The following is a 25,530-nucleotide window of genomic DNA, read 5'->3' as shown; positions in this document are numbered from 1 at the left end:
CTGCCCGCACACCTCTGCAGCTGAATCCCTGCTGTGGTGGTCCCAGCACCTCCAGGCTGCCCCTTGGTCAGTGGAGGCAGTGCACCAAGTGAGGTCCAGCAGCGAGCACTGTGCTGGTGTTGTGCTGCCCACAGCCACGCAGCGAGCACAGCACAGAGGAGGCCGGCGGGGCCGACATGGCCAGTGTCATCCTGGAGAGCATCTTCTTGAAGCGCTCACAGCAGAAGAAGAAGACATCTCCCCTCAACTTCAAGAAGCGCCTGTTCCTGCTGACAGAGAGCAAGCTGTCCTACTATGAGTACGACTTTGAACGGGGGGTGAGTCGGCGGCCACAGGGCTCACCAGTTGTCCCTTTGCCAGCCCAAGGGGTGGTTGGACAGGGACAGTGGTTGGCTTGAGCCTCCCTTGACGATCATTCAAACCAAGCCTGTGTCTTGCAGCGCCGGGGCAGCAAGAAGGGCTCAGTGGACATTGAGAAGATCACCTGTGTGGAGACAGTGGTGCCTGAGCACAACCCTCCCCCTGAGCGGCAGGTCCCGGTGAGGAAGGGCCCCGCTTGTGTCCCTTCGCTGGGGAAGTAGGGAGAGGGACCCTGCTCTGGGGTGGTGGGAATGGGGGGACAGCCCTACTTGGCATGGGGGGCTCTGCACCCATAGCCCATACCAGGGGTCTGGCTTGATGCAGGGCAGGGGGATGCCAAAGGCTGTGGGTCCCATGGGAGATGCCAGCAGCCGAGCAGCAGGATGCCAGCATGTCTCTGCCTCTCTCTTCCAGAGAAAAGGAGAGGATTCCACAAACATGGAGCAGATCTCCATCATCGAACGGTTCCCTTACCCCTTCCAGGTGAGTCCCCACTGCACCCTTTGTGCGTCCACTGACTGCAGAGGAGGACCAGAGGGGGACTTGGTGCCAAACCCAGCATCACTGCCCCCATGTCAGGCATCACTCACCCATCTGGGGACACCCTGCTGCAGTCAGTCCTGCATGGGGCAGGCAGGTGAGCGCTGTGAGCCTCGGGTTGGGTGATTCTATTTAAGGGGGCAGCTTAGATGCAAACCAGCTTCTGAGCTCTGTTGTGCCTCTTTCGGCCCCACGGCCCATGCTGGAGGGATGCTGTCTGCAGGGTGCCCACTCAGCTCCCAGCCCAGCTGCCTGCCCCTTCTGGACACACTGAAAGTCAGAGAAGGAAGTGGAAAGTCTCAGGGGAAGGGGCTTATTTAGAACTTCTCTGTCACGGTCCCGTGAGCAGCATGAAGGGCAGCACACACAGCACAGCCTGTGCTCTGCCATAAGCCTCGGCTCCCCCCATCCTCCCTGGAGACCCCCAGTGGGTGCTGAGCTGTGTGCTCCTGCAGGTGGTCTATGACGAAGGGCCCCTCTACGTCTTCTCCCCGACGGAGGAGCTGCGCAGACGCTGGATCCATCAGTTGAAGAGCGGTGAGTTTGGGGGCTCTGCGCCCCCCCCCAAGCAAACACAAGCCATGAGCTGTGCGTGTGGTGTGACCCAGAGCACCAGGCTTCCGGGGTTGGTTATCTCGTGGTTCCACTGTCCCATGGCTGCAGAAGAGTGATCAGAAACTTCTCCTGTGACCTGAGCACTCATAAGACCCTGCCCCACATCCACTCCTTAACACCCCTGAGCTGCTCCTGCCTGGGGATGTGGACACTCGCCTCTATCACCCTCTGACTTCTGCCCCACCATAGCCACCACAGCTGAGGCTTCTTGCCCTCTCGCGCTTGCGAGCTCCAAATGAGCTCGAGCAGGCTCAGAAGTTATTGAGGGCTAAAGGAAATAGCAGATGTGGCCACACAGCTGCACTGGCCTGGAACACGAGGGTAGAGCCCCCAGTGCTTTGGGAACAAAAGCCTGTGGGAAGCCAGGGAGCATCTCTCCCAGCCCACCCCAAGCTTTGCTGAGCTAACACTCTGCGGCATGAGGTGCTACCTGCTTGAGCTGAGCATTGCAGCAGCACTACCAGGGTGTGTAAAGCTGGTCAGGATCTCCCAGCACACTGCAGAGAGCTCCCTCTGCTCCCTGAATGCAGTGATCAGCCCTGTTAAATCATTTCAGCCTCTGCTGCGCTGCTGATACACAGCCACACGTGGCCCCGCTGAGGGTTCACCTCAACTCACTGCTCACGGTTGGGTGCTGGAGCTGCCTGTGTGTGCCTCTTGGTGCGTGTGCATCTCTGTGGCTTTGTGCTGGTGGGTGATTGATAGCTGCTTGAATTGACACAGGGAAGTTTGGCCCCGCCAGGCGGAAGCAGCGCAGGCTGATAACGGGGAAGTCTGTTACTTCACGAGAGCCCTGCAGCTCTTCCCCAGCAGGCAGCAGCTCTCTCCCACTTCCCTGCTGCAGCAGGGGAGGCTGCTGGGGCAGCTGAAGCCAGTGGGAAATCCACAGGGAAAAGGGCAGAGGAAATGCTGGTCTTTAGGTGCCGGGATGCCCTCATCCCTGCAGAGATGCTGTGGGCCAGCACCGCACTCTCGTGGTGTTCTGGCACATCCAATTGTCCCTCTAGCTTGGGGAGAAGCACAAGGAAGCTGGTTGTCTCCTAGCAAAGGAGCAGTATCCCAGCAAGGGAAGTACCTGAGCAGGCAGGGATGGTGGCAGTGCCCTGCTATCCCCATGGACAAGCCAGGCACAGCACTGGCCTCCCTCCCCACTTCTGAAGATCAAGGGATCAAAAGAGCCACAAACCTCAGCAGCCTGGGGGATGCTGGACATTTTGGCTGCAGGAGCAATGAGCTGAGGTGAACCCTCAGCAGGGCCTCATGTGGGCGTGTATCAGCAGCACAGCAGAGGGTGGAATGATTTAACAGGGCTGATCACCTGCACTGAGAGAGCAGAGAGCTCTCTGCAGCGTGCCGGGGACACAGCACTCATCCCTTCTCTGCCACAGTGATCCGGTACAACAGCGACCTGGTACAGAAGTATCACCCCTGCTTCTGGATCGACGGCCAGTACCTGTGCTGCTCCCAGACAGCCAAGAATGCCATGGGCTGCCAGATCCTGGAGAGCAGGAATGGCAGTAAGACACTGGGCACCCTCCCCTCACCCTGTCCCCAGGCCGCAGCATCTTTCCTCACCTTAAGTCCCTTTTCTGTTCGGAAGGTTTAAAAGTTGGGCGGTCGCATCGCAAGACAAAGAAGCCTCTTCCCCCCACGCCTGAGGAGGACCAGGTGGGGGCCAGCAGCAGCATGTGGGTTTGCTCCGAGGTGTTTAAGGAGCAGACTAACTGGGAAAAGCCAACATGTTCAATGGCATTGCTCAGAGATGTACAGGCCAGAGCACTGCTCTGGAGAAGGGGTGTCAGGGTGGTACCCTGAGGGAGAAGGAGCTTGAATCAAAAGCTTGGAGGAAAGTCAAGTGATTTCACCCCTGAGGTTCCCCAGGGGGAGCTGGGAAGATGGAGAAGCCCCAGGATAGGGTGGAGGAGTCACAGGTTAAGCCAAAATGTAGAGAGGAAACTCTTATAGTTTGTGAGGACGGGTCTCTGAGGTGGAAATGTTGCAATGAAAAGTGCTGGGGCAGGGGGGGCATTGGTCTCCTGGTGGAGATACATGGGGGAGCTGAGGCAATCACTGCAGTGACTGGCCTGAGCCCACTGCCCAGCAGGCCTGGGGAGGGTCTCTCCTGGGCACTGTGTGTCTGCCAGCCTCACCCTGTCCCATGCTCTCCCTTGCTCTGCGAAGATGAAGCCGCTGCCGCCCGAGCCGGCCCCCAGCACAGCGGGCGAGATGAAGAAGGTGGTGGCCCTCTACAACTACCTGCCCATGAACGCGCAGGACCTGCAGCTGCAGAAGGGCGAGGAGTACCTCATCCTGGAGGAAAGCCACCTGCCCTGGTGGAAGGCCCGTGACAAGAACGGGTAAGAGCTCCCACTGCCCACTGCAGTGGCCTCTCGCGGTGCCATGGCACTGGTGGCAAACACGTCTCTTCAGCATCCTGGGGGTTAGGACAGTCAGCAGGCTGCCATGTGGGGTGGCACATAAGGACAGTGCAGGAGACTGAAGCAGGCTGTGGCAGCGTGAACCCAAATGGGTTTGCACCAAGGTTTTTGAGCCCATTTCTACACAGCATTCTGGGGCAGGAACCTGCTTTCCCCTTGGCCTCCTCCATCAGTGTGTGACCGGCTGCTTTTCTTCTGCAGGAGGGAAGGATACATCCCCAGCAACTATGTCACTGAAACCAGCAATTCCCTGGAGATCTTTGAGTGAGTAGAGGGCACAGGGATGGTGCAAGCTGCACATGGTCAGAGATTTTTACATGCAGTTCTGTTAAACACACACAGCCTGTGAGCCCAGCTGGGTCAGTCTCCCTCTTCCCTACCCTTCAAGAGCCTCCAGTCATCCCTGTCCTGGGCCAGGCTCAGACCAGGCTGGGGACAGCAGTGGTTGTGGTGCTCTCCCTGACACGTGTCCCTGTTCCAGGTGGTACTCAAAGAACATCACCCGGAGCCAAGCAGAGCAACTGCTCAAACAGGAGGTAAGTTTGAGTTGGGAAACTCCTGGGAGGGGAGCATGACCACTACAGCCCAGGAACCATCTGTACCCCAACATGACCTCTTCAGGATATGTCCCCTCAGGCAGGGACTGGAAGTAGGACTCCGCTCACTTTATGTCTTGCCTGTTACATTACACCACCCCATAACCACTCTATCGCTGTCCCCTTTCAGGGTAAGGAAGGAGGCTTCATTGTCCGAGACTCCACCAGCAAGACAGGGAAGTACACTGTGTCCGTCTATGCCAAGTCCTCTGTGTAAGTGGATCCGAGAACAGCTTGTTCCTACCTCAGTGGCACCCCTCACCCTCTGCCTGTCCTCCCCACGCTGCTGACCCCTCATACTGTCTCTCCAGAGACCCCCAAGGCATGATCCGCCACTATGTTGTGTGCTGCACCCCCCAGAATCAGTATTACTTGGCAGAAAAGCACGTGTTCAACACCATCCCGGAGCTCATCACCTACCACCAACACAACTCTGCTGGTCAGTGTGGGGGACACAGTGGGGCCAGCAGTGCTTTTACTGACACAACAGTATCCCCACCTTCCTGCACTGAAGGCGGGGGGCTTGTGTTCCCTGCTGGGTAAGTGTGGCGTGGCAGTCTTACCTTCTTGTGTCTCAGGGCTCATATCCAGACTGAAGTACCCTGTGTCTCAACACCAGAGAAGTGCTCCTTCCACAGCAGGCCTCGGCTATGGTAAGATGGCCTCACGCTTCCCTGGTTGCAGCACTGACTTCCTGAGGCTGGGATCCTGCCTGTCCCATGGCACAAGGGCTCACAGCCTTCCCAGGAATCACTTCCCAACACTCACTGGCCCTCTGGTGACAGTTCTGACCAAGAGATGCCATAAACTGCTTTGCTCCCCATCCCTTGGAGGAACAAGTCTCAGATTTCATGGATTTTGGGGATGCTTTTTCAGGCAGCAAAGGCTTGTGAGCTCTTCTTGGGCTTGCTAGATCAGGGAGGCCACCTGCACCCGCATTATGCTTGTTCTCTCTATCCTAGGGTCGTGGGAGATTGACCCAAAGGATCTGACCTTCCTGAAGGAACTGGGGACGGGACAGTTTGGTGTGGTGAAGTACGGGAAGTGGAGAGGCCAGTACAACGTTGCTATCAAGATGATCAGGGAGGGCTCCATGTCAGAGGACGAGTTCATCGATGAAGCCAAAGTCATGATGTAAGTGGTAAGCAGCCTGCAGGTCAGTGCTGGACCTGCCTTGCCAGAACGGCTGCGCCTCTGGGTGGCGTGGATGCAAAATGCATCCAAGGACCTACTGCCTTTGTCCTGATTCCCTGGTGAGCTTTTCCACCATCACCTGGGCCAGGAGCACCTTCCCTTCCCACACTCTTTATCCACGGATGCTGCTTTTGCTGCTTGGCCTTCTAGATGCTCAGAACTGCCCTTCTTGTCCCCAACACAGGAACCTGTCTCATGAGAAGCTCGTGCAGCTTTATGGGGTCTGCACCAAGCAGCATCCCATCTTCATCATCACCGAGTACATGGCCAACGGCTGCCTCCTGAACTTCCTGAAGGAACCTCGGCGGCGGTTCCAGCCTGCCGAGCTGCTGGAGATGTGCAAGGATGTCTGTGAAGCTATGGAGTACCTGGAATCCAAGCAGTTCCTGCACCGGGACCTGGTAGGCCTGGGGCTGAAGGACGCCTCTCCAACTGAGCAACAGCCACAGCATGTCCTGGACAGACAGGGTCCAGCTCATCATGATGAGGAGAGGCAGCTCTGCAGCACATCCCTCTAAGCTTTCCCTGCCCACCTGAGCATGGGCAGGATGCTCTAAGTCACTGCAGTGAGTTAGCAGTGATTGCAGAAAGGGCAGGACTGGATAGTTTTCCAGCAGATGGGAAATCAATCTGTGGCTAGGGCAGGGTTTGTGTTAGGCAGCATCGCTGGCTCTGACATGAAAGGGACCTCTTAACCCCCATCAAAAGCTGAGCCTGCAGTTTGTCAGCCCTGGTCTGGCATCGCTAGCTTGCAGTGCTGCCGGGTGCTGTATCTGATCTCCTCTTGGTGCTGCTTTGTTCAAAGTCCCACCAGAGAAGTTGCCCCTCTGCAGATGAGCAGGACGCTGGAGGCAGGAGCAGGTAGGAGTGACTGCCTCCATCTCTCCACCCACAGGCTGCTCGCAACTGCTTGGTGAATGAGCAAGGAATTGTGAAAGTATCGGATTTTGGCCTTTCCAGGTCTGGTGGATGTGTCTGTGTCACCTTCCTGTCTCAGTCCTGCAGCTCCTCCTTCAGTCTCTTCTACATCTTGGTCCTTCAGCTCTGTTTTTCCTTTGTTTTCCCCTGTCTTTCTGCTTCATCTATCTGCCTCAACCTTCCACTTCTCCTTTCCACCATCCCTTTCTTACTTCCCCTGTCCCTTATCCCCCTCTCTTTGCTGCTTCTTTCTCCCACCTCTAGTCTCCTGGAGGCAACTTTCTCTACACATCCCCCTTTTTGTGGCTATGCTTTTGTGTCACCCTGTTTCTGCCTGTTGAAACCCATGTGGAGGCCAACCTGTTGTCACTCTGAGAGCTGCCAGCTCCTTTTGGCCTGTAGTAGTAACCTGTGGAGTGCAAGGCAGGCACCCTGATCTCTTTGCCTTCTGCAGGTACGTTCTAGATGACGAGTATATGAGCTCCATGGGGTCAAAGTTCCCAGTGCGGTGGTCTCCCCCTGAAGTGCTCCTGTACAGCAAGTTCAGCAGCAAGTCTGATGTCTGGGCTTTTGGTAAGGGCCTGAATGACTCGGAGATGGGGAGCAGCTTCAGCCACAGCTGCTTCCATGCCATGAACCGTGCCCGCCGTTCCCTGTGCCAGGCGTTCTGATGTGGGAAGTTTACTCCCTGGGGAAGATGCCTTACGAGAGGTTCAACAACAGCGAGACAACGGAGCACGTCATCCAGGGGCTGCGCCTCTACCGCCCGCAGCAGGCTTCGGAGCGGGTCTACACCATCATGTACAGCTGCTGGCACGAGGTAAGCGGCCCCCAGCCCGGTGCCCACCGAGGGGTGCCGGGACCGGCTCCGCAGCTCTCCCCTCTCCCTGCAGAAGCCGGAGGAGCGTCCCACGTTCTCAGCGCTGCTGGCCGGCATCCTGGACATCCCGGACGAGGAGCCCTGACCGCGGGCTGGTACCACGGGGCCGCTGCAGCGGGACACGGCACCCGAGGGGCCCCTCACGGCCGCCCCTCGCCAAGCCCCGGACCGAAGCGTGGTCCGCGGGCCCGGGACCGCTCAATAAACCGTTCCGAACGATGGCTCCGCGCTGATACCGCCCAGCCGGCAGGAGGCGCTCGGCGCGGCGCGGGAGGCGCGGAAGGGGCGGGAGCGGCGCACGCGCGGTGGCGGCGGCGTGGCGCGGCACGTGAAGGTCGCGGCGCGGCGGGACCCGGCGGTACCGGTAGGACCGGTACCGGGATGGACGCGTCCGCCGCAGGGCTGGGCGCTGCCGACCCGCAGCTGCAGCGCTTCATCGAGGTGGAGACGCAGAAGCAGCGGTTCCAGCAGCTGGTGCACCAGATGACCGAGCTCTGCTGGGTACGGGCGGCCCGGTTCCGGTCACCGCCGCGGCGGGTGGTGGTGGTGGGGCGGGTGAACCCTTGTCCCCAGGGGGAGAAGGGAGACGGGGACTATGGGAGCACTGTGATTCCCAGGGGTGCGGAGGGCTCGTGGGGAAGGGGAGGACGGGACGGGGAGAGCCCCGGTCGGGGGGCCTGGATGAGCTGGAGGAGGGCCCCGAGGGGGGGGGGGGTCGGGGGTGTGTACGTCCGGGACCAATGGGTCCCCCGCTGTGTGCAGGAGAAGTGCATGGACAAGCCGGGCCCGAAGCTGGACAGCCGGGCCGAGACGTGCTTCGTGAACTGCGTGGAGCGTTTCATCGACACGAGCCAGTTCATCCTGAACCGTCTGGAGCAGACGCAGAAGTCCAAGTCGGCCTTCTCGGAGAGCCTGTCCGACTGAGCGGGACCCGTGCCCCGGGGGACACCGGCCACCCCCCGCCGGCTCCTGGTCACTGCTGCCCGCATGAGCCGGCGGCAGCAGCTCTGGGGGTTAGGATTTAATTCAATGCCAGGCTCGGGGAAGTTGCAGCCAGATGAGAGCCCACGGCAGAGGCACAGTCGCTGCTCCCCAGGGCAATGTGCTGCTCCTGGCTAGGCGGGCCAGCAGCCGGCTTTGTGCTGGGACTCCAGGGCTCCCGGTGCTCCGCGGGGAGCGTTTGGAAGGCACCCATTCGGCTGAATGGAGGGGTGGTGATGCTCACGTTCGGGGGTGCTCCCAGTGCTGATGTGAAGGTCAGCTCTGTGTGAGGCCAGCGTGTGAGCGCTGCCTTAATGGTGCTGCACAAAACAGACCCTCCTGGGTAGACACAAGCCCTGTAGGTGTCATCGCTGCTCAATCTGGGAGAGGTACCCTTAGTGAGAAGAGCTTGCTGGGCACAGTGATCATCCCAGGCGGTATCACTACTGGGGACTACTTTCCACAGGTAAATCATTCATGTGGCCAAAGCGACAGGTTTTCACACTGCAGCACAACTGTGTCAGTACTGACTCGCTCCATTAACTGCTTTCCCCTGGTCAACGTAATAAATATTAACTGGGTCAATTTCTAACATGAGATTCTCCTTTGTTCAGGTAGATGGCCACTGAGGACTGAAAATCTGGCCCTGCCACTCCCCCTCCTTCCCAGTGATCCTGCTTATTGTGCAATTAGTAGGGAGGGGCTGTAATTATCTTTTGGCTGGAAGGTCTGTTCTGAACTGGGACCTGTTGCTCAATTAATTTGATCCCATGAATCTGAACTTGTTTCTGGGAGAGGCTGTGGCTTTTCCTCTTCTGCTGCCCTGTAAAGAAGTAGTTTGTTTAGACTAAATGCAGGAAATAAGTAACCACGTACTTTATAACCTCATGCACCTTTACCTGTGGAGGTGACTGGAGGGAAGCCTGTGGCTGTGTCTTCTTGACCTCTGTCCCCAGGGCACAGAGTAGCTTCTAACTGGAAAAACAGCAAACTCCTCACCTGAGCTCTGGAAAGGCAGCATGGCATTTCAGCAGTGTTTCCATACTGCATGGCTCTGGGAAGCCTGGAATGACCACTGGCAGTGGCTTGGGGCTCTATACAGGAACCTGCTAAAGCAGTTCTGCAAGCGTCCATCTGCCATGGGTGGCTGGACATGGTGTGTGAGTTCCTAACACGGGTGGCTTGGGAACAAATTCAAGATGTGTTCAGCAGAGCTATGCAAATAGAAACCCACGTAAGTGAGGACATGGCTGTCTAGTTATCTTTAAAAACTTACCTCAATAGCTAAGGACTCTTAGATTGCTCCTGTTCCCAAAGCTGATTCCCTCTCCTGTCCCTATCTTGAATTTCTCTGGAGCATCGGCATGCTTCTTCCTACCCTGTAACCCCTCAGGCCTTTCAGCATGGCCCAGCTCTCGGTACAAATGGAACATGAGCCACTTGGTAACCGAACAGAACGGTTTTTAATAGAATACAGTCAGCAGGCACTGCATCACCTGCACAGCAGATACTGTATGAAGAGGTCGGTCCCTCTGTAAGAGCCACAGCAGTGGCAGCACCACAGAAGTTTTCCCGTTTTGGCTGTACTCTGTTCTTGGATGTGAATCTGTAAATAAATTCTAGCAGAGTGAGCAAAACAAGTCCTTGAATGAATGCTCTGGGTATGTCATCTTTTCAGGCCAGACACCCATCCTCCCTGCCATCTCGGCACCGGGTTAGATTAGTTTGTAACTGTTAATCGCCTATTCTTTAAAAAGGGCTGTGAGGCCTCCCCACAAGTGTGGTCTCCACACTCAGTCAGGGTTAGCACTGTGTTAGTGCTGCGGGCCTCTGGGCAGCTGAAGCCTCAGTCCTGATGAGGGCAGATGGATTCTTCACGTGCAAGAACAGTGAAGAGGCACCAGATCCCAGGAGCCGGGCAGTTCCCAAGGCTCCTGTCTGTAGCCACAGGAAGCTGCTGACCCTGTCAGCCTCCTGGCAGTGGCAGCTCCCCCATCTCACACCTGAGGCTGGTGTAGCAGCAGGTGAGGCAGCAGGTTCGACCTTGCAGCAGAGCTGCTCAGTGGTGGGAGCAGAGCTAGCAGTTCAGAGGCTTCCTCACATGCCCTCACCTTCCTCCTCCTCTTCTGTGCTCTGAGAGCCTTTGTCCTCTGAGGGCAGAAGAGGCTGGTGTGGACATGACTGATGTCTGTCTGCACTCCTCCACGAGGCATGCGGGTCTGTCCTGCCCTGCTGGAGGAAGAGGGGCAGGAGGCTGGGGGTGAAGGGCATGTCCCTGAAGGCGTGCAGGAGGAAGATGCCAGACACGATGGTGAGAAAGCCACTGATGGTGCCGATGATGTTGTCCAGCACCATGTGTTGCCACTCCTTGAAGAAGATGGCAGAGCACGTCATGACTGCTGTGGTGAACAGCACGTAGTAAATGGGTGTAACCACAGATGTGTTGAAGATGTCCAAGGCTTTGTTCAGGTAATTGATCTGGATGCTGATGCAGATCACCAGGCACACAAGGAGCACCCAGCCCAGTGGTTCTTTCAGCACTGGCTTCCCAGAAAACAGCTCTTTCAGGGCAATTCCCAAGCCTTTAACGCAGGACACAGAAAGCGAGCCGATGGCGGAGCACACCAAAACATAAACCAGGACGTTGCTCTGTCCGTAACGGGGGCCGGCAACAAAGATAAGCAGAAGGGTGCTCACCACAACACAGACAGCAAATACAATGAATCCTTGGGGAGAGAAGAATTAAAGATCTCTCAGAGAACAGCAGCACCAGTGACAGATGTAACTGAACAACAAGTAGAGATGGAGGTCTAGGAAGGTGGCAGAAGGCTTGGGAAAGCCCCACCTGAATTCTGTGGGCTGTGGGGGGATAAAGAGGAAAGCACTACATCACAGGAGTACACGGCCCTGCCAGAGCACTTCCTCTAATGAACAGCAGCATCTACCTGTTCCTCTGCTTTGCTCCTCTCCTGTGCTTTCTTCCTCCATTCCCTGTGCTGTTTCTTTCACATTTAAAGTGTGGAGACCCCAATTCTTTCCTACCACAGAAGGCAACCCACAAGCTACCCTAGACACAGGGGAATGTTTCCTCCACTGATGTACAGAGTAAGAAACAGCTCACATACTCTTTAGTTCAGTCCTTCCCAATCTATCCAAGTTGTATCCTACCTTCTACTGTCATTTCCAAGCCTGAATTGATAGGACCCTTTATATGTAAGTACCTGGATCTTTCAGCTTCTCTGCCATTGACTCCAGGCTGGAAACCTCTTCTTCCTGCGGAGCATGGATCACCATCACTGTGGAGCCCAGGATACTCAGGATGCAGCCGATCTTCCCATGAACATTCAGCTGCTCATTCAGGAAGGTGGAAGACAAAACTGCACTGAAAGATAGTAAAACAAACCCCAAATCAATGAGGCCAAGAGATGGGGTACCTGAGGGAAGAGAGGGAGGAAAGCAGAGCAACTGCTCTCACCACTACGGGGTGGTAGGTGAGGTAAGGGTGTTTCTGAGGCTGCTTACCTAACCAGGACACTCAGAGCACCCAGTGGAGTTACCAGAGTTGCAGGGGCAAAGGCATAGGCAGCAAAATTTGCTGCTTCTCCAACTCCCACTGCAAGAGAAACGCTGTCAGGTGGGCATCAGAGGAGCAATTCGGCACAGTACAGTTTGAGAGCAGTCAGAAGAGAGCCTCTGTTTCCACCTGAGCAGCCCATGTTTCTCTGAGGTTACACTGTGCAACCAGGAAAGCACAGCAGCAGCAGGAACAAGCAGAAGCCTGACGCAGGTTCTTCTGCAAAGGCTGTGTGGTTTTGCGTGGTGATCTTTGCTCACATTAGCAGGAGCCACAGGAAAATAGGTCCATAATGTTCTCAAAGCTAACAGGGGTTTTGACCCATGTTTCTAAGTCATGTTCTTGTCCTTCCAGGACAAGTTTTTACAGCTTTGTAAAGAATAACTCGAGTAAAATTGATTAATAATGTTGAAAAGTGTAAACCAGAGCTGCTGAAACTGCTGTAGCACTAAACCCACAGTGCTGGATGTGCAGTTGTAACTACACTGTCTGGGCAGGCCATGTCAGAAGCACTTAACTCAGACCAGCTCCTCGACTCCTGTTTAAGCAAAGAAACCTGGTAATGCATGAGAATTTAGAATATACAGAGTTATGATTAGATCAGCAGCATCCTCAGATAAAACTCAAGCAATGTTCATAATAGATAAAACACAAAAGCAACTGGAAACCATGATCAATGCACTCGTAAGTGCCCTTGCACAACTTTAGAGCAGGTACTTACTGCAGAGCAGTCCTGCCCACCAAAGCCATTCCTGCAGGTACGCGTGACCTCCTTGTCCTAAGTAAGAAAGAGCAACGAGAAACCTCAGATCACCGCTCTCCACAAGTACCTGAAAGGAGGTTGTAGGGAGGTGCGGGTTTGGTCTCTTCTCCCAGGTAACAAGCGACAGGACAAGAGGAAACGGCCTCAAGCTGTGCCAGGGGAGGTTTATCGGACATTAGGAACAATTCCTCCACCGAGAGGGTGATCAGGTATGGAACAGGCTGCCCAGGGCAGTGCTGGGGTCTCCATCCCTGCAAGTGTTCACAGCCCGTGGAGACGAGGCCCTCAGTGCCATGGGTCAGTGGTGGCCTCGGCAGTGCTGGGGTAAAGGTTGGACCTGACGAGCTCAAACGCGTTTTCCAACCTGGCTGGTTCTGTGATTCTATAAGCTACCCAACAGGCTTATCGTGCCAGAACAGCCACAGGGAAGCGAGCAAGTGGGATCAACCTGATCCCCAAGCACAAGGCTGCCTTGTCACACGCTGGCCATGGGCAAGCACCTAAAAGCAAAGATTTTTACCCCGGTTTTGCTTTTGAAAGAGCAGTTCCACGGTCCCGCTCTCTGAACGTGCCTGTGTGGCTACGGGCGCTGCCCTGCGGAAGAAGCCTCCCTTTGGAGCAAGCAGCCCCACAGGCAACGAGGAGGCAGCCGAGGCCCAGCGCTGTCCCGGCGGAGGCGCCGCGGCAGTGACAGCGCCGAGGCCGTGAGCCGAAGCCCGGCTCCGCTGCCGGCTCAAGTCCCGGCGCGTTCTGCGCTCCCCGTTGGCCCGCACCCGCCCCTCTCCGGCCGCGGTACCTGCCCTGGTGCGGCCGCGGCGGCACAGCCGGAGCAGCCCCTTCTTCTTGAGGATGAAGCTGCCGCCGATGAAGGCGCTGGAAGCCAGCGCCAGGCCCAGCCCCACGTAGAACCGGGTCCGCCCGCCCTCGGGGCCCATGGCAGAGCCGCCGCTCGCCCCTTCCGGTGCTCCGGCACAGGCTCCGTTCCGGGGGAGGGCTGTTGCCGGCGCACCGAGCCTGGCTTCCGCCCGGCGGAGCAGGGCCGGGCCGGGCTCCGGGAGCGGGCCCGCGTAGCGGCGGTAGCGGACAGGCCGCAGGGTCCCCCCGCCGCGGGGCTGCCGTCACCCTGGGTTTCAGGCTTGGTGTTCCTGGAGAAGAAGGGGAGATGAGTAAGGGCAAGGACGATGCTCCGCATGAGCTGGAGAGCCAGTTCGTGCTGCGGCTGCCGCCGGTAAGAGCCGTTCGGTCTGGGGCAGGCATCGCGGTTACGTGCGGCTCATGCCCGTTTACTGGGTGAGCAGCGGGCTGGCGACATGGGTTCGCCAGGCAGGTGGGGCCGGTTGTGAGCCTGCGGACCCGGCAAGGGACATGGGCACAGGCTGGGTGCTTCGGGTACCCGTTCCCGCTGCTTTGGGCTGATCTTCCACGGCCTCCTCTTAGGAGGGGGTGACACGGAGCTGGAGGCTGGGGAGACAACGCAGAGGCTCAGGGGGGGAGCCTGAGGCACCGCGGGTGCTGGCTCTGCAGGGCTGTGGCTGTCAGCACGCTCGATGCTGTGGGTTGAATGCTTGAAGCCAAGGCTGTGTCATGCTGAGACCACAAGAGCTCGGTGATGGGAGCTGTAACCGCCCGCAGAGTTGTGTCCCCGGCAGGAGTCACACTGAAGTCTGGGGCTTCACCCTGCTGTCAGAGCTGCATCATGTCCTGGGGTGTGAAGGGCACTGGGAATAGCAGAGCCACAGGGATAATGCATTGGGAGGAGGGTGCCGTTTTCATTGCAGCACAGTTGTCTGTGTTGGCATGGAGGGGTGCTTGAAGCTGGGCAGAAACCTTTGGTGATTCTCGGAAGCCCATCCAATCCTGACATAAGGCTTTCCAACCTTCCCAGGAATATGCCTCCACTGTGCGGCGAGCAGTACAGTCTGGGAATGTCAACTTGAAGGACAGGCTCACCATTGAGCTACACGGTGAGTGAGCAGGATCCGGGCGTCTTATAACTCCTCTGACAGTCCACAAGTGAAGCTGTGTGACTTTCGTGTGTCTTCCCTTGATGTCTTTGCTGCCCAGGAATGCGTTGCTCAGTTTAACTGTTCAGTGACAGTGGTAACCTGTCCCATGGCTTTCCACAGCGGACGGGCGCCATGGGATTGTCCGTGTGGACCGGGTGCCGCTGGCAGCCAAGCTGGTGGATCTGCCCTGCATCATTGAGAGCTTAAAAACCATTGACAAGAAAACCTTCTATAAGACAGCAGATATATGCCAGGTATGGTTTGTCCTCATCTGTCCCAGCAGCTTAATTCCTTGCTCCCGGCTCCAGGAAAACCCCTGTACACTTTGGCAGCTGGACACCCAGTATAACATGGCCAATTTCGGTACTCTCACAATAGTAGCAGTTTAAAATTCATTTAGAAATCCCATTTGCAAAGCATGAAACATGATTGTCCTTGTAATGGCTTCACTGCTGCTGTGCTTGGGTATGAAGTGAGCTGCGTGTGGAATACTGTGTTTCTCGTACCCTTTGCCTGGAAATCCCTTTGGCTCACCCATGCAGTGGGCAGTCACTTCATTTTCCACAGAAGCTTTCACATCCTTTTGTCCTTGTATAACAATAAGCACCCTTTGTGTTTATGTGGGGATTCCAGATGCTTGTTTGCACCGTGGATGGTGATCTGTACCCCCCTTTGGAAGAGCAAACTGTGAGCACTGACCCTAAGGCAAACAAGAAGAAGGACAAGGACAGAGAGAAGAAATTCATCTGGAACCATGGCAGTGAGTAGAGACTGTGCCAAACACACAGCTCCATCCCACCACCCCAGTGTCCCCATAGCTATTGAGGGCACTCACCACTGCCACGTCTCGCCTGTGGTGCTGCTCTTTTCAGTGCTGTCTCTGTTCCCAAAGGGATCTTCTCCCTGTTGGCACACAGCTCTCCCATTAGGCCATCTGCCTGACACATGCAATCTGTTTCCTCTGTCACAGTCACTCTTCCCCTGAAAAATGTACGGAAGAGACGATTCCGGAAGACAGCTAAGAAGAAGGTGAGCTGCTTCTCACACAGATACAGAAACCAAAGCAGAGGCATTAGGGCTGTGTCTTTCTATGAGCCCAGAAAACATTGCTTCATGTATTTCCTTGCCTGAGATGAGGGTGAAGGATTGGTAGTAGATTTAAACACTTCTTTGGGTGCTTCTTCCATGTTTCCCAAGATGCTCCTAAGGGGAAAATCCTCTGTGCAGAGAACTGCTGGACTCCATTCCTGTGTCTGCCTTGCCACAGTGCATCTCTTCCTGCTCATAGAGAAGGAAGGAAGACTTGCATGGAAATGAAGCCCCGCTCATTCCTGCTTTCCCAGCTGAAATCTTCTCTCTATGCATAAGCTGTTCCCTTCCCCAACAAGCAATGCTACAAATAGAATAACTGTCATTTCAGCTGGGGGAGTGACAACAGATGGAGCTCAGAGACTGTCTCTGTGCATATGCACAAACCAGGCAAGGTGCTGGGGAGAGGCAGTGCTGTGAGGTTGAGAAGACTTGTTCTTCTCTGCTTTGCAGTTCCTGAGAACTATTTCATGCTATTTCGCATGCCATTTGGGAAACAAATTACTCGAGACATTCTTACAGCGCACAGGAGAGATTTGATGTCACTGCATTAAGATTCCTGGCTGATTTAAATGTGAAAAATTAAACCTGCTTTTGACTGAGGCGGGAAGGAGCTGAGCTGACCATCCGTCAAGATACAGCACCTCAAAGACTTTCTGCATACACACCTAAAGTCTTATTTCATAGCCAAGTACAAAAGTGAGAGCAGACAGCCCACCAAGGAGCTCTGTGCAAAAAAGATGGGCTGCCTTCAGGAGGTGCATAAATTACTTCTAGGGTGAGGATGAGCAAAGGCTGAGCAGAAAGCATAAGAGAAGAGAGGCTTGAGATGGCTCTGTCCAGAGGTGGAGGGTTGGAGTTGGCCAACAGCAGCGTGCACGAAGCATTTAACAATTTCTCTGTTCTCTTTCCCCTCTCTGGCCTAGTATATAGAGTCTCCTGATGTGGAGAAAGAGGTGAAGCGTCTCCTGAGCACAGATGCTGAAGCTGTCAGTGTCCGTATCCTTTTAGGAGAGAAAAGCCCAAGCCGGGGATGGGGCACTATGTGTGACCTGGGGGTTCTGGCAAGGAGATAAGTTCAGCTTAATATGGGTGTGAGAGGCTACGAGATGGGTGTGAGGGGCTGCAAGACAGAGGTACAAGAGGCATTGAAGTTTTGGAGCTTCATCTTTGCCTTGTTCAGAGCTCATTGTTTCTTCACGGTGACCTTCCTTGGACTGTAGTATTGTACTGAGCAGGAACGTAAGTAACGGCAGAGGAGAAGTCATCAAGCAAAGGGGCTGGGGTGGTTTGTCCTGGATGGCCATAGCTCTAAGGCCAGACTTGCTGGAGGAGCAATGATCCGCTGCAGTTTTTAGCATCCTTCCATCACACTGCATCTTTCATGTTCCTCTTTTTCCCTTGACTCGTCTGTTCCTGCTCTCAGGCTGGGAAGTCATTGCTGAAGACGAAACAAAAGAAGTAGACAACCATGGTTCGCTCACCAGCCTGGACATCTCCTCCCCAGGGATGTCAGGACATAAGCAAGGCTCCTCAGGTGCAGTGGGCAAGGCTGTTCTTTTCTTTCTAGCCACTAAGTAAATCGGTTGGCCCCATTCTCTCTGGGGTAAGCCCTAACCAGAGCAAAGGAGAGGGTGTAGAGAGAGACACCCAGTACTGACATGGTCCCTGGCAGGCAGAGGGTGTGAGGAGGTCATCAGCTGTGTTTTTTCTCTTCTCTTCCCCTTAGAACATGATGAACTACGGGAGATATTTAATGACATCAGCAGCAGCAGTGAAGATGAAGATGAGAGGGATCATCATGACGATGAAGACCTGAACATCATGGACACTGAGGATGACTTGGAGAGGCAGCTGCAGGACAAGCTGAATGAGTCTGATGGGCAGCAACAGGAGAATGAGGGCTCCAACCAGATAGGTGAGTGGATAGCAGAGCACAGTAGGGTCACCAGGGTGCCAGGCAGCCTGCACTGCCCAGCTCTGCTGCTGCTGTGGTTCTGAGCTCACTCTCTCTTCCAGTCATGGGGATCCAGAAGCAGATTGACAACCTGAAAAGTAAACTCCAGGAGACCCAGGACAGGAGGAAGCGCCAGGAAGATCTCATCATGAAAGTGGAGAACTTGGCCCTCAAGGTGAGAGCTCTCCTGGGGGCTCTTCAAGTCTTCCGCTTAGCACTGGATTGCCATTAGATCCAGCAGACTGATTCTGCTGCTGGCCTGGAAAAGGCATGGGTCTGGGCTTGCTGGGTTAAAAATCATGGAATCCCAGGTTGGAAGGGATCTCAAGGATCGTCTGATCCAATCTTTCTTGGCAAAAGCAGTCTATGCAGGATGCCCAGCACCCTGTCCAGCTGACTCTTAAAGTATCTGATTTTGGGGAATCCACCACTTCCCTGGGGACATTGTTCCAATGACTGATTGTTCTCATTGGGAAAAATTTTCCCCTTGTGCCCAACTGGAATGTCCCTGGGAGTAACTTGTACCCATTAACCCTTGTCTTTTCCATGTGACTCCTTGTAAAAAGGAAGTTTACATCTTCCTTGTAGCCACCTTTTAAATTTAAACATGGTGATAAGGTCTCCCCTGAGCCATCTTTTCTCTAGGCTGAAAAAACCTTTAAGCCCTTCTTGAAGATAGAGGTGACATTTGCCTTCTTCCAGTCTCCTGGCATGTCCTCTGATCTCCACGGCTTCTCAAAGACTATGGAGAGCGGCCTTGCAATGGCAGCCAGCTCTCTTAACACCTTTGGAAGATATCATCAAGGCCCATCGATTTTTAGGGGTCGGGACTGCACACAACTGCAGGGCTGGCTGTCAGTGCAGCCTGGGGCTTGCTGCACTGTTTGACATGTTGTACTGGCACCCATTCAGTTGAGAGCACACCGGTGACTGTGATGTCTCATGTTTGTCTCTGCAGACGCGTCTCCAGGCCGTGCTGGATGAGTTCAAGCAGCAGGAGGAGCGAGAGAAGCAGCAGGTGAGGAAACTCCCACAGCGGAGGGGGAAGAGCTGGGACATGATGTGGTTCTAGGCTTGACCTATGACGAAGTTTCCTTAATCTTGTACCACACCAGGTCAGCTGTGCCTGTACCTTATCTGTGGTTGCAAGGGTTTCCTAAGGCACAAGGAAGTGTAGGAGATGGGGTTGATTACAGCCTTCCTTCTGGAGGAGCAGGGACCCAAAACTGTGGATTGCTACCTGGAGTAAAACCTGACACAGAAACCCACTAGCACCTATGTACAAGAAGGGCAGTGGCTGTAAGGTCTGGGCACATTTCCTGCCTGAGCAGCTCTGCTGAGTTTCAACCAGGTACCAAGGCAGGAGATTCCCACTCCCACGTTCCTGTTCTGCCCCAGAGGTGCCCAGGGATGGCTCCCTGCAATGTACAGGCACAGCAGCACCAGTGTAGGTGGAAGATCCACAGAAACAGAAGTGCTTGGGCTGGAGCTGCCAGGAGTCCCTGCTATGCCATATTGCAGTGCCTCACTCTCTCTTCCCAGATGACGTCCCTGCAGGAGCAGCTGGAGTCCCTCATGGAGAAGTGAGGAGCAGGCTGGGGTCTTTATACCTGCGAGCAGAGCTGGAAGTGGTGTTATCTGCCACGCTGAAGTCTATGCTCTAGTCACACACCTCTGCTGCTGGGCATGTCCAGTGCTGGTCTCACATGTATTTTTCTGGGCTGGGTTTGCGGAGCTAAGGAATTAAACTATGCCTGTGAGAGCAGCCAGAATACGGGATTTACTGTAAATACTCAGCACCATTCTCCCAGAGGGGTTTAGTTCCCCCTGGGGCAACTTTCTGCATCTTGATGGGCTGTGGCCAGATAGGAACTTGTTCTTGTGTGTGAGGAATACTCGTGTCTGCAAATCAGACTCAATAAAGGACTGTTTCCAACCGTTGTCTGCTCCTCTGTGGTCTCCAGGACACAGATTCCAGAGCACAGAGCCTGTGACTGCCTCTGACCATGCACAACAGTTCTGGGCTCCTTCGCTGAAGTGCTCCTTCTGTGGCTGGGTAAAGGAAGCGTGGGGAAGGGAGCCCTGTGAGCTGTCAGGCTAAAGAAGGACCGAAGCCCTCCTGATAAGGGAGTTTCTTTAATTCCTCACAGACTGGGCAGGCAAATCCCAGATTAACCTGGCAGGGTGGGAAGAGGATTAGAAGGGCAGTTCCAGAATGCAACAGAGGGCACCAAGGGTGTGCCACGGTAGGACACCCCTCTGTCAACCCAAAGCACAAGGGAAGGGGAGAAGGCTTCCAAGCTCTGCCCCAGCACAGAGCTGGGAAGGCCAGCAGCAGCCCTGGGAGATGACATGTGTGTGCAGATAGTCAGGAAAGGGAGAGACCCTGAAGCAGACGTGGAGCTCAGGAAGGGCCTGAGCGTGGCTCTGTGCCTGTGACCTGCTCGTGAGGGTCAACAGGAGCAGCTATGGAGGAAACCTACCTGCTGAATGTGGAAGGGGTCAGGAAGAAGATTCTGCATGGAGGCCAAGGGGAGCTGCCCAAGCTGCAGGATGGGAGCAAGGTAAGTTGCCTTGGTTGTTACACCAAAGCCCTAGGAGAGGGGAGTGGGCCCAACACCACCATCCCTGCCCATTACAGTTAGATCCCCTGCTCAAAAGCCATATTTGGGTCTGTGGTATGGGGAGATCCCATCTTCAGGACATCTCTGTCAAGGGGGAGGTGCAGGAAGGGCTGGTTTGGGCACAGGCAGCTACAGGGGTGCCAGTGGGGAGTTTATATTCCCCAGCCCATGGGCATGGGCAGAGTAGTGTGGGTTCTGCCATCTCCTGGTGTATCCTATGGGCACATTCCGGATTATAAAGTGGGATCCAAAGAGAACAGCAAGATACATCAGTGATGGGTGTTTAGACACTCCACCATCTGCTTGCTGTCGTAAGAGGCATGAGAGAGGAGGCACAATCTCCTGCTGTGAATGGAGAGCTGCCAGTCAACCCAGCACGCTGCTGGGAGCAGGCTTGGGCCTGGATCTTGGCCCCATGGCAGAGGGATTTGGGGCTGGTGAGGGGCTGGAGGTCTCTCACTGCTCAACACTGAGCTTTTTCTGGGGCAGATCACCTTCCACTTCCAGACACTGAAGGATGACTTTGAGCGGACGGTCATCGATGACAGCCGGGAAGCTGGCATCCCCATGGAGATCATCGTGGGCAAGATGTTCAAGCTGGAGATCTGGGAGACGCTGCTCAGCTCCATGAGAACGGGGGAAGTGGCTGAGTTCTGGTGCGATGCCATTGTGAGTGAGGGGCCCATAGGCACCTACCCGCCTCCTTTCTGCAGGGTCAGGCACAAGACCACGTACCTAGAGATACCCCAGCCTTGCCTGGTGCAAGCACAGGGCACTCAGGTGTCACCATTGCACCACTAGGCTACCCACAGGGGAAGGGGTGCAGACAAGTCCCATGCGGCTGAGCAGGGTGCTCCCCCTCCTTGCAGCACACAGGCATGTATGCCCTGGTCTCCAGGGGCATGCGGAGGATCGCAGAGGGCCGGGACCCCCTGGAAGGGCAGAAGCACCGCTGTGGCATGGGCAACATGTTTGACTACCATAGCACGGGCTACGATGACCTGGATGAGCTGCAGCGGACGCCGCAGCCCCTCATCTTCATCATGGAGCTGTTCCGGGTAAGGGGGATGTGGGGATGGGGGGGGATGGCCAGGGCAGCAGCTCAGCTCCCGCTGCCCGTGCAGGTAGAGGAGCCCTCAGCCTACAAACGTGACACGTGGGCCATGAGCAAGGAGGAGAAGCTGGCGGCAGTGCCCGTGCTGCACAGCGAGGGCAACCGCCTCGTGCTCCGCAAGGAGTTCGCGCAGGCAGCAGCCAAGTACCAGGAGGCTGTCATCTGCCTGAGGAACCTGCAGGCCAAGGTGAGCAGGACCCAGGCACCTCCTGTCCTCCCCGAGGGAGGGGATGGCCACAGCCACGAAACACCGACTGTGGCTCTCCGGGGCAGGAGAAACCATGGGAGGAAGGCTGGCTGAAGCTGGAGAGGTTGGTCACACCGCTGGTGCTCAACTACTGCCAGTGTCAGCTGGAGCTGGGAGAGTACTACGAGGTGCTGGAGCACACAACAGAGCTCCTCCAGAAACACAAAGGTACCTGTGGCCTGCATCCCACCCTGCTGTGCACACAGCCCCAGGGACTCTGGCCTCTGGATCTCCCAATCGCGACAACGCTCATCCCGTATCCCTCTGCCTGTGATGGTTGCCTGGATCCCCATGGCCACTGCAGAACCCACGTCCCAGGTCTCCCTTCCCATGATGGCACCTGCACCCTGTATCCTCTACCTCTACCCCATGATATCCCACATCATCCACAACCCCCCACCCACCACGATTCCCCTTTCCCATGATGATCCCTGCACCCTCTACCCCCCGGTGCCCGCAGTGGCATAAGTAACCCTGCCCCTACCTCCAATAGCACCCAGCCCTGCTCCGCATGCGTTCCCATGGTCTCCAGCTCCTGCGGCTGGTGGCCCTGAGCTGCAGGACCCCCCCCTCCCCAGGGGCTCTCCTCTCCTGGCAGACAACGCCAAGGCCTATTTCAAGCGGGCGAAGGCTCACGCTGCTGTGTGGAACGAGCGGGAGGCGCGGGAGGACTTCCTGCGGGTGGCTCACCTCGACCCCTCCATGGCCGCCGCCGTGAAGAAGGAGCTGAAGCAGCTCGGGGAGAGGATGAGGAAGAAGCACGTGGAGGATCGGAAGCGCTACCAAGGGCTCTTCCAGCCACCCCGGGGGCCGCAGGCCAGCAAGGGGCAGGAGAGCGGGGAGGTGCTGCAGGAAGGGGCACCCCAGGGTGAGGCTGGGGTCCCAGAGACCCCTGGGCAGGGGGAGTGGGGCGCAGGGACGGGAGAAGCAGAACAACCAGGGGCTGACCAAGCAGAACAAGGGACCCACAGGGCTGGGGGTGAAGGGGAAACACCAAGAGTCCTGACCCAGGAGCAGGCTGCAGAGGTGGAGGGGAGGGGTGGGACAGGAGTGGGGGAAGAAGAAAACATGGGCACCTCTAGGGCAGAGTCAGGAATCTGGGGAGCAGAGAGGGGAGCAGAAGAGGGAGGTGAGAAAGAAGAGGAGGGGGAAGAGGAAGAAGAGGAGGGAGAGAAGATGGAGAAAAAAGAAAAAGAGGACAGAGGGGAAGAGAAGGAAAAGAAGACAGAGGAGGACAAAGAGGAAGAGAGCCCACAAGCAGAGAAAGAGGAGGAGAGGAAAGAGGAAGGGAAGAAGATGGAGGAGGAAGAAAAAGAGGACAGAGAGGAAGAGGAGGCCAGTAAGGAAGAGACTCCACAAGCAGAGAAAAAGGAGGAGGGGAAAGAGGAAGAGGAGGGGGAAAAAGGGGAGAAGATGGAGGAGGAAGTAAAAGAGGACAGAGAGGAAGAAAACGAGAAGGTAGAGGAGGACACAGAGGAAGAGAGCCCGCAAGCAGAGCTGCACACGCTGTCTGCAGGGCACTGTGGGGCAGCGCGAGGGACAGAGGCAGCAGGGTTCGGTCAGGGGCTGGAGCAGGGAGCCGGTGGAGCACGGGATGCTGGCACAGGGACCATGGCCAGGGCTGAGCCAGGCAGAGCCCCAGAGCTGGATGAAGCACCCGGTGAGGTGCTGGCAGAGGGGAGCAGCGGAGAGCAGCCAGCAGGCACTGCCAAGGGGGAAGGTGGCGTCCCCCTAGACAGCTTCCCCCCGGGGGCAGAGCTCCAGGCTCGGCACGCAGGGACAGGGGATGGGCTGGATGGAGGCTCAGGGGTACCCCCCTGCCCCACAGCAGCCAGGGAAGGGGGTGGTGCACCCCCAGGGCCCTGCAGCGAGAGCAGAGAGCTCGGGGCCAGCCCTGGGCAGGGGCACAGCACAGGCGGTGGGGCTGCTGTACACTGAGAGGGAAGCCCCAGGGCAGTGACACGGGAACAAAGCTGTCCTCCACCCGCCACTGCTGCAGCACCCGCCTGCTGCCGCCCTGCCCCGGCTCGCCGGCTCCAGCACCGCGCAGCCGGCACCGCTGAGCTCCGCTGGCTCCGAAATAAAAGCTCTTCCCTGGCACCACGGGCTGGATCTGTTCCTGGATGGGACCCGCTTCCCTGATCACCTCCTGCCGTGCCCTGGAGCCTGCAGCACACGGATGGGGCACTTTGTGCCACCCTTCACAGAGGCTGCGGTTCACCCCCGTTTACGCTCCGGAAAGTCTCCTTGGTGAGAGCTGTCCCCATGCAGTAGCATCAGGTCAGGCCTTGGCACAGCACCACCAGCCCTTCCAGGTGGGGGTGAGAGCAGGTCTGGCCCTACAAGGGTCAGTCCTGGCCAGGCTCTGCATGGCATCTCAGGCTGGGCTGCACCCTGTGGGGCAGGGAGCCCCCAGCCGTGCCCTGGGCTATGAACCAGCTGAGCCCTCACTGTGCCATGGAGACACAGGGAGCATGGGGCAAAAGCACCCTGACACCTCTGTGCCCTGGAGACCTAATGGGGCTCCAAGGAGAAAACATGGAGGGAGAGGACTGCCCATCCAGCATCCCTCTGCTGCCTACATCCTTCCTGGGGCTGAAGGGTTTCCCACAGGACATATTCCCAGATGAGGAAGAACTATCCCCACACAGCCCCTGTCCCAGGCTGCCACATGGCCCTGGGCAGATCTTGCTGGCAGTGGATGAAGGAAGATGGTGGCTGGGGGACACATCTATGTCCGGGGAGCCCAAGGCTCCTGCTCTGCTTCAGATGGTGTGGACACAGGGACATCTGTGTCCCAGCAGCCCTGCAGGACCAGTGCCAGGGTGGCACGGTGGTGGCAGCTGCCCTGACTCAGCCGAGGTGCATGGATAGAAGAGGCCAGAGCACTGATCCGGGTCTCAGTATGAGTACAAATTTATTCTCCTTCCAGAGCAGAGAATCACAAAGCAGAGAGGACAGCAGCACCACGGTTACCAGAGCATTAGCCAACCTGCTCCCCTCCCTGCCATATCCTAGCTCCCAAACACAGCCCTGTGGTACCCAGTACCTGGCACCAGGGCCAGCTGCTCTGCCCTCATCCTGCCTTTTCCTTCCTTCAGCTCCCCTCTGGCTGCATACTCCCGACCTCACACTCAGGCCAAAACCTTGCTCCTCCCCATATCCCCTAGTCCTACACTGGGATAACAGGAGACCCAGCCAGGTCTTGCAGGCTGGAATATGGTCCCTTCACTGCAGCCAAACACACAGCATGCTTACGGCCAGCCTACCATCAATGCCACCAGTAATGCACGGCTGCTGCCAGCCTGGGTGTGATAGGGGACAGCAAGGACAGCAACTCGCACTGCTGTCAGTGGACACTGCAGCGCAACACCCCAAAAACCAGGCCATAGGACTCCCAATGCCCAATCCCCACTGTGGGCACTGCTTCACACCTCTGCCAGCACTGTCTTGGTCCAAACCTCCCAGACAGCTCACACCACATCCCACCCCAGTCTGGTACAACAGCCCCGTCCCTGTCCTCGAAGCAAGCCCTGCTTTGGGCAGGATGCTTCACACCTGCATGAGTCCCTGCCTTGCCCTGCCCTATCCCAAGGGCTCAGGCATCTCATCATTGTGTCCCCAGAGCATCAGG

At 56.4% G+C, this 25,530-nt stretch overlaps 6 protein-coding genes across 7 annotated transcripts in view; 4 read left to right on the top strand and 2 right to left on the bottom strand.

Annotated features, from left to right (window-relative positions):
- Positions 1 to 25,530, bottom strand: part of RPL36A (ribosomal protein L36a) — a 46,643-nt gene that overhangs the window by 6,267 nt on the left and 14,846 nt on the right. The gene's annotated exons all lie outside the window — the stretch shown is intronic.
- Positions 166 to 7,762, top strand: BTK (Bruton tyrosine kinase). Of its 2 annotated transcripts, none has more exons than XM_062640440.1 (18): positions 166 to 298; positions 441 to 539; positions 775 to 843; positions 1,356 to 1,437; positions 2,904 to 3,032; positions 3,116 to 3,183; positions 3,697 to 3,872; positions 4,155 to 4,217; positions 4,435 to 4,489; positions 4,680 to 4,762; positions 4,861 to 4,988; positions 5,128 to 5,202; positions 5,512 to 5,683; positions 5,928 to 6,144; positions 6,639 to 6,703; positions 7,116 to 7,234; positions 7,324 to 7,481; positions 7,555 to 7,762. In XM_062640440.1, exons 3-18 carry the CDS (start codon positions 799 to 801, stop codon positions 7,624 to 7,626), a joined length of 1,707 nt encoding a protein of 568 aa, XP_062496424.1. In that variant the 5' UTR covers positions 166 to 298; positions 441 to 539; positions 775 to 798; the 3' UTR covers positions 7,627 to 7,762. The 2 variants fall into 2 exon arrangements, with proteins under 2 accessions (XP_062496424.1, XP_062496423.1); XM_062640439.1 differs by having other exon boundaries at positions 168 to 317.
- Positions 7,838 to 9,114, top strand: TIMM8A (translocase of inner mitochondrial membrane 8A). Its single transcript, XM_062640443.1, has 2 exons — positions 7,838 to 8,042; positions 8,304 to 9,114. The coding sequence occupies exons 1-2, from the start codon at positions 7,923 to 7,925 to the stop codon at positions 8,463 to 8,465; spliced, it is 282 nt and encodes a 93-aa protein (XP_062496427.1). The 5' UTR covers positions 7,838 to 7,922; the 3' UTR covers positions 8,466 to 9,114.
- LOC134175024 (magnesium transporter NIPA2-like) lies at positions 9,967 to 13,863 on the bottom strand. The gene is made up of 5 exons (XM_062640441.1): positions 13,656 to 13,863; positions 12,818 to 12,874; positions 12,045 to 12,135; positions 11,744 to 11,904; positions 9,967 to 11,248 (listed from the first exon to the last, which is right to left on the bottom strand). Exons 1-5 carry the CDS (start codon positions 13,792 to 13,794, stop codon positions 10,620 to 10,622), a joined length of 1,077 nt encoding a protein of 358 aa, XP_062496425.1. The 5' UTR covers positions 13,795 to 13,863; the 3' UTR covers positions 9,967 to 10,619.
- Positions 13,945 to 19,849, top strand: TAF7L (TATA-box binding protein associated factor 7 like). The gene is made up of 11 exons (XM_062640390.1): positions 13,945 to 14,087; positions 14,745 to 14,823; positions 14,986 to 15,119; positions 15,499 to 15,625; positions 15,836 to 15,894; positions 16,881 to 16,953; positions 17,381 to 17,491; positions 17,684 to 17,872; positions 17,974 to 18,086; positions 18,870 to 18,929; positions 19,454 to 19,849. The coding sequence occupies exons 1-11, from the start codon at positions 14,022 to 14,024 to the stop codon at positions 19,496 to 19,498; spliced, it is 1,056 nt and encodes a 351-aa protein (XP_062496374.1). The 5' UTR covers positions 13,945 to 14,021; the 3' UTR covers positions 19,499 to 19,849.
- Positions 19,997 to 22,614, top strand: AIPL1 (aryl hydrocarbon receptor interacting protein like 1). The gene is made up of 6 exons (XM_062640391.1): positions 19,997 to 20,475; positions 21,025 to 21,204; positions 21,405 to 21,593; positions 21,660 to 21,836; positions 21,923 to 22,064; positions 22,475 to 22,614. Exons 1-6 carry the CDS (start codon positions 20,380 to 20,382, stop codon positions 22,612 to 22,614), a joined length of 924 nt encoding a protein of 307 aa, XP_062496375.1. The 5' UTR covers positions 19,997 to 20,379.

Source organism: Pezoporus occidentalis, unplaced genomic scaffold, assembly GCF_034315485.1.
Source record: "Pezoporus occidentalis ecotype Australia unplaced genomic scaffold, CSIRO_AGI_Poc_V1 ctg65, whole genome shotgun sequence".
In the NCBI taxonomy this organism is placed as follows: domain Eukaryota; kingdom Metazoa; phylum Chordata; class Aves; order Psittaciformes; family Psittacidae; genus Pezoporus; species Pezoporus occidentalis.
This window is presented reverse-complemented; position numbering and strand designations above follow the sequence as displayed.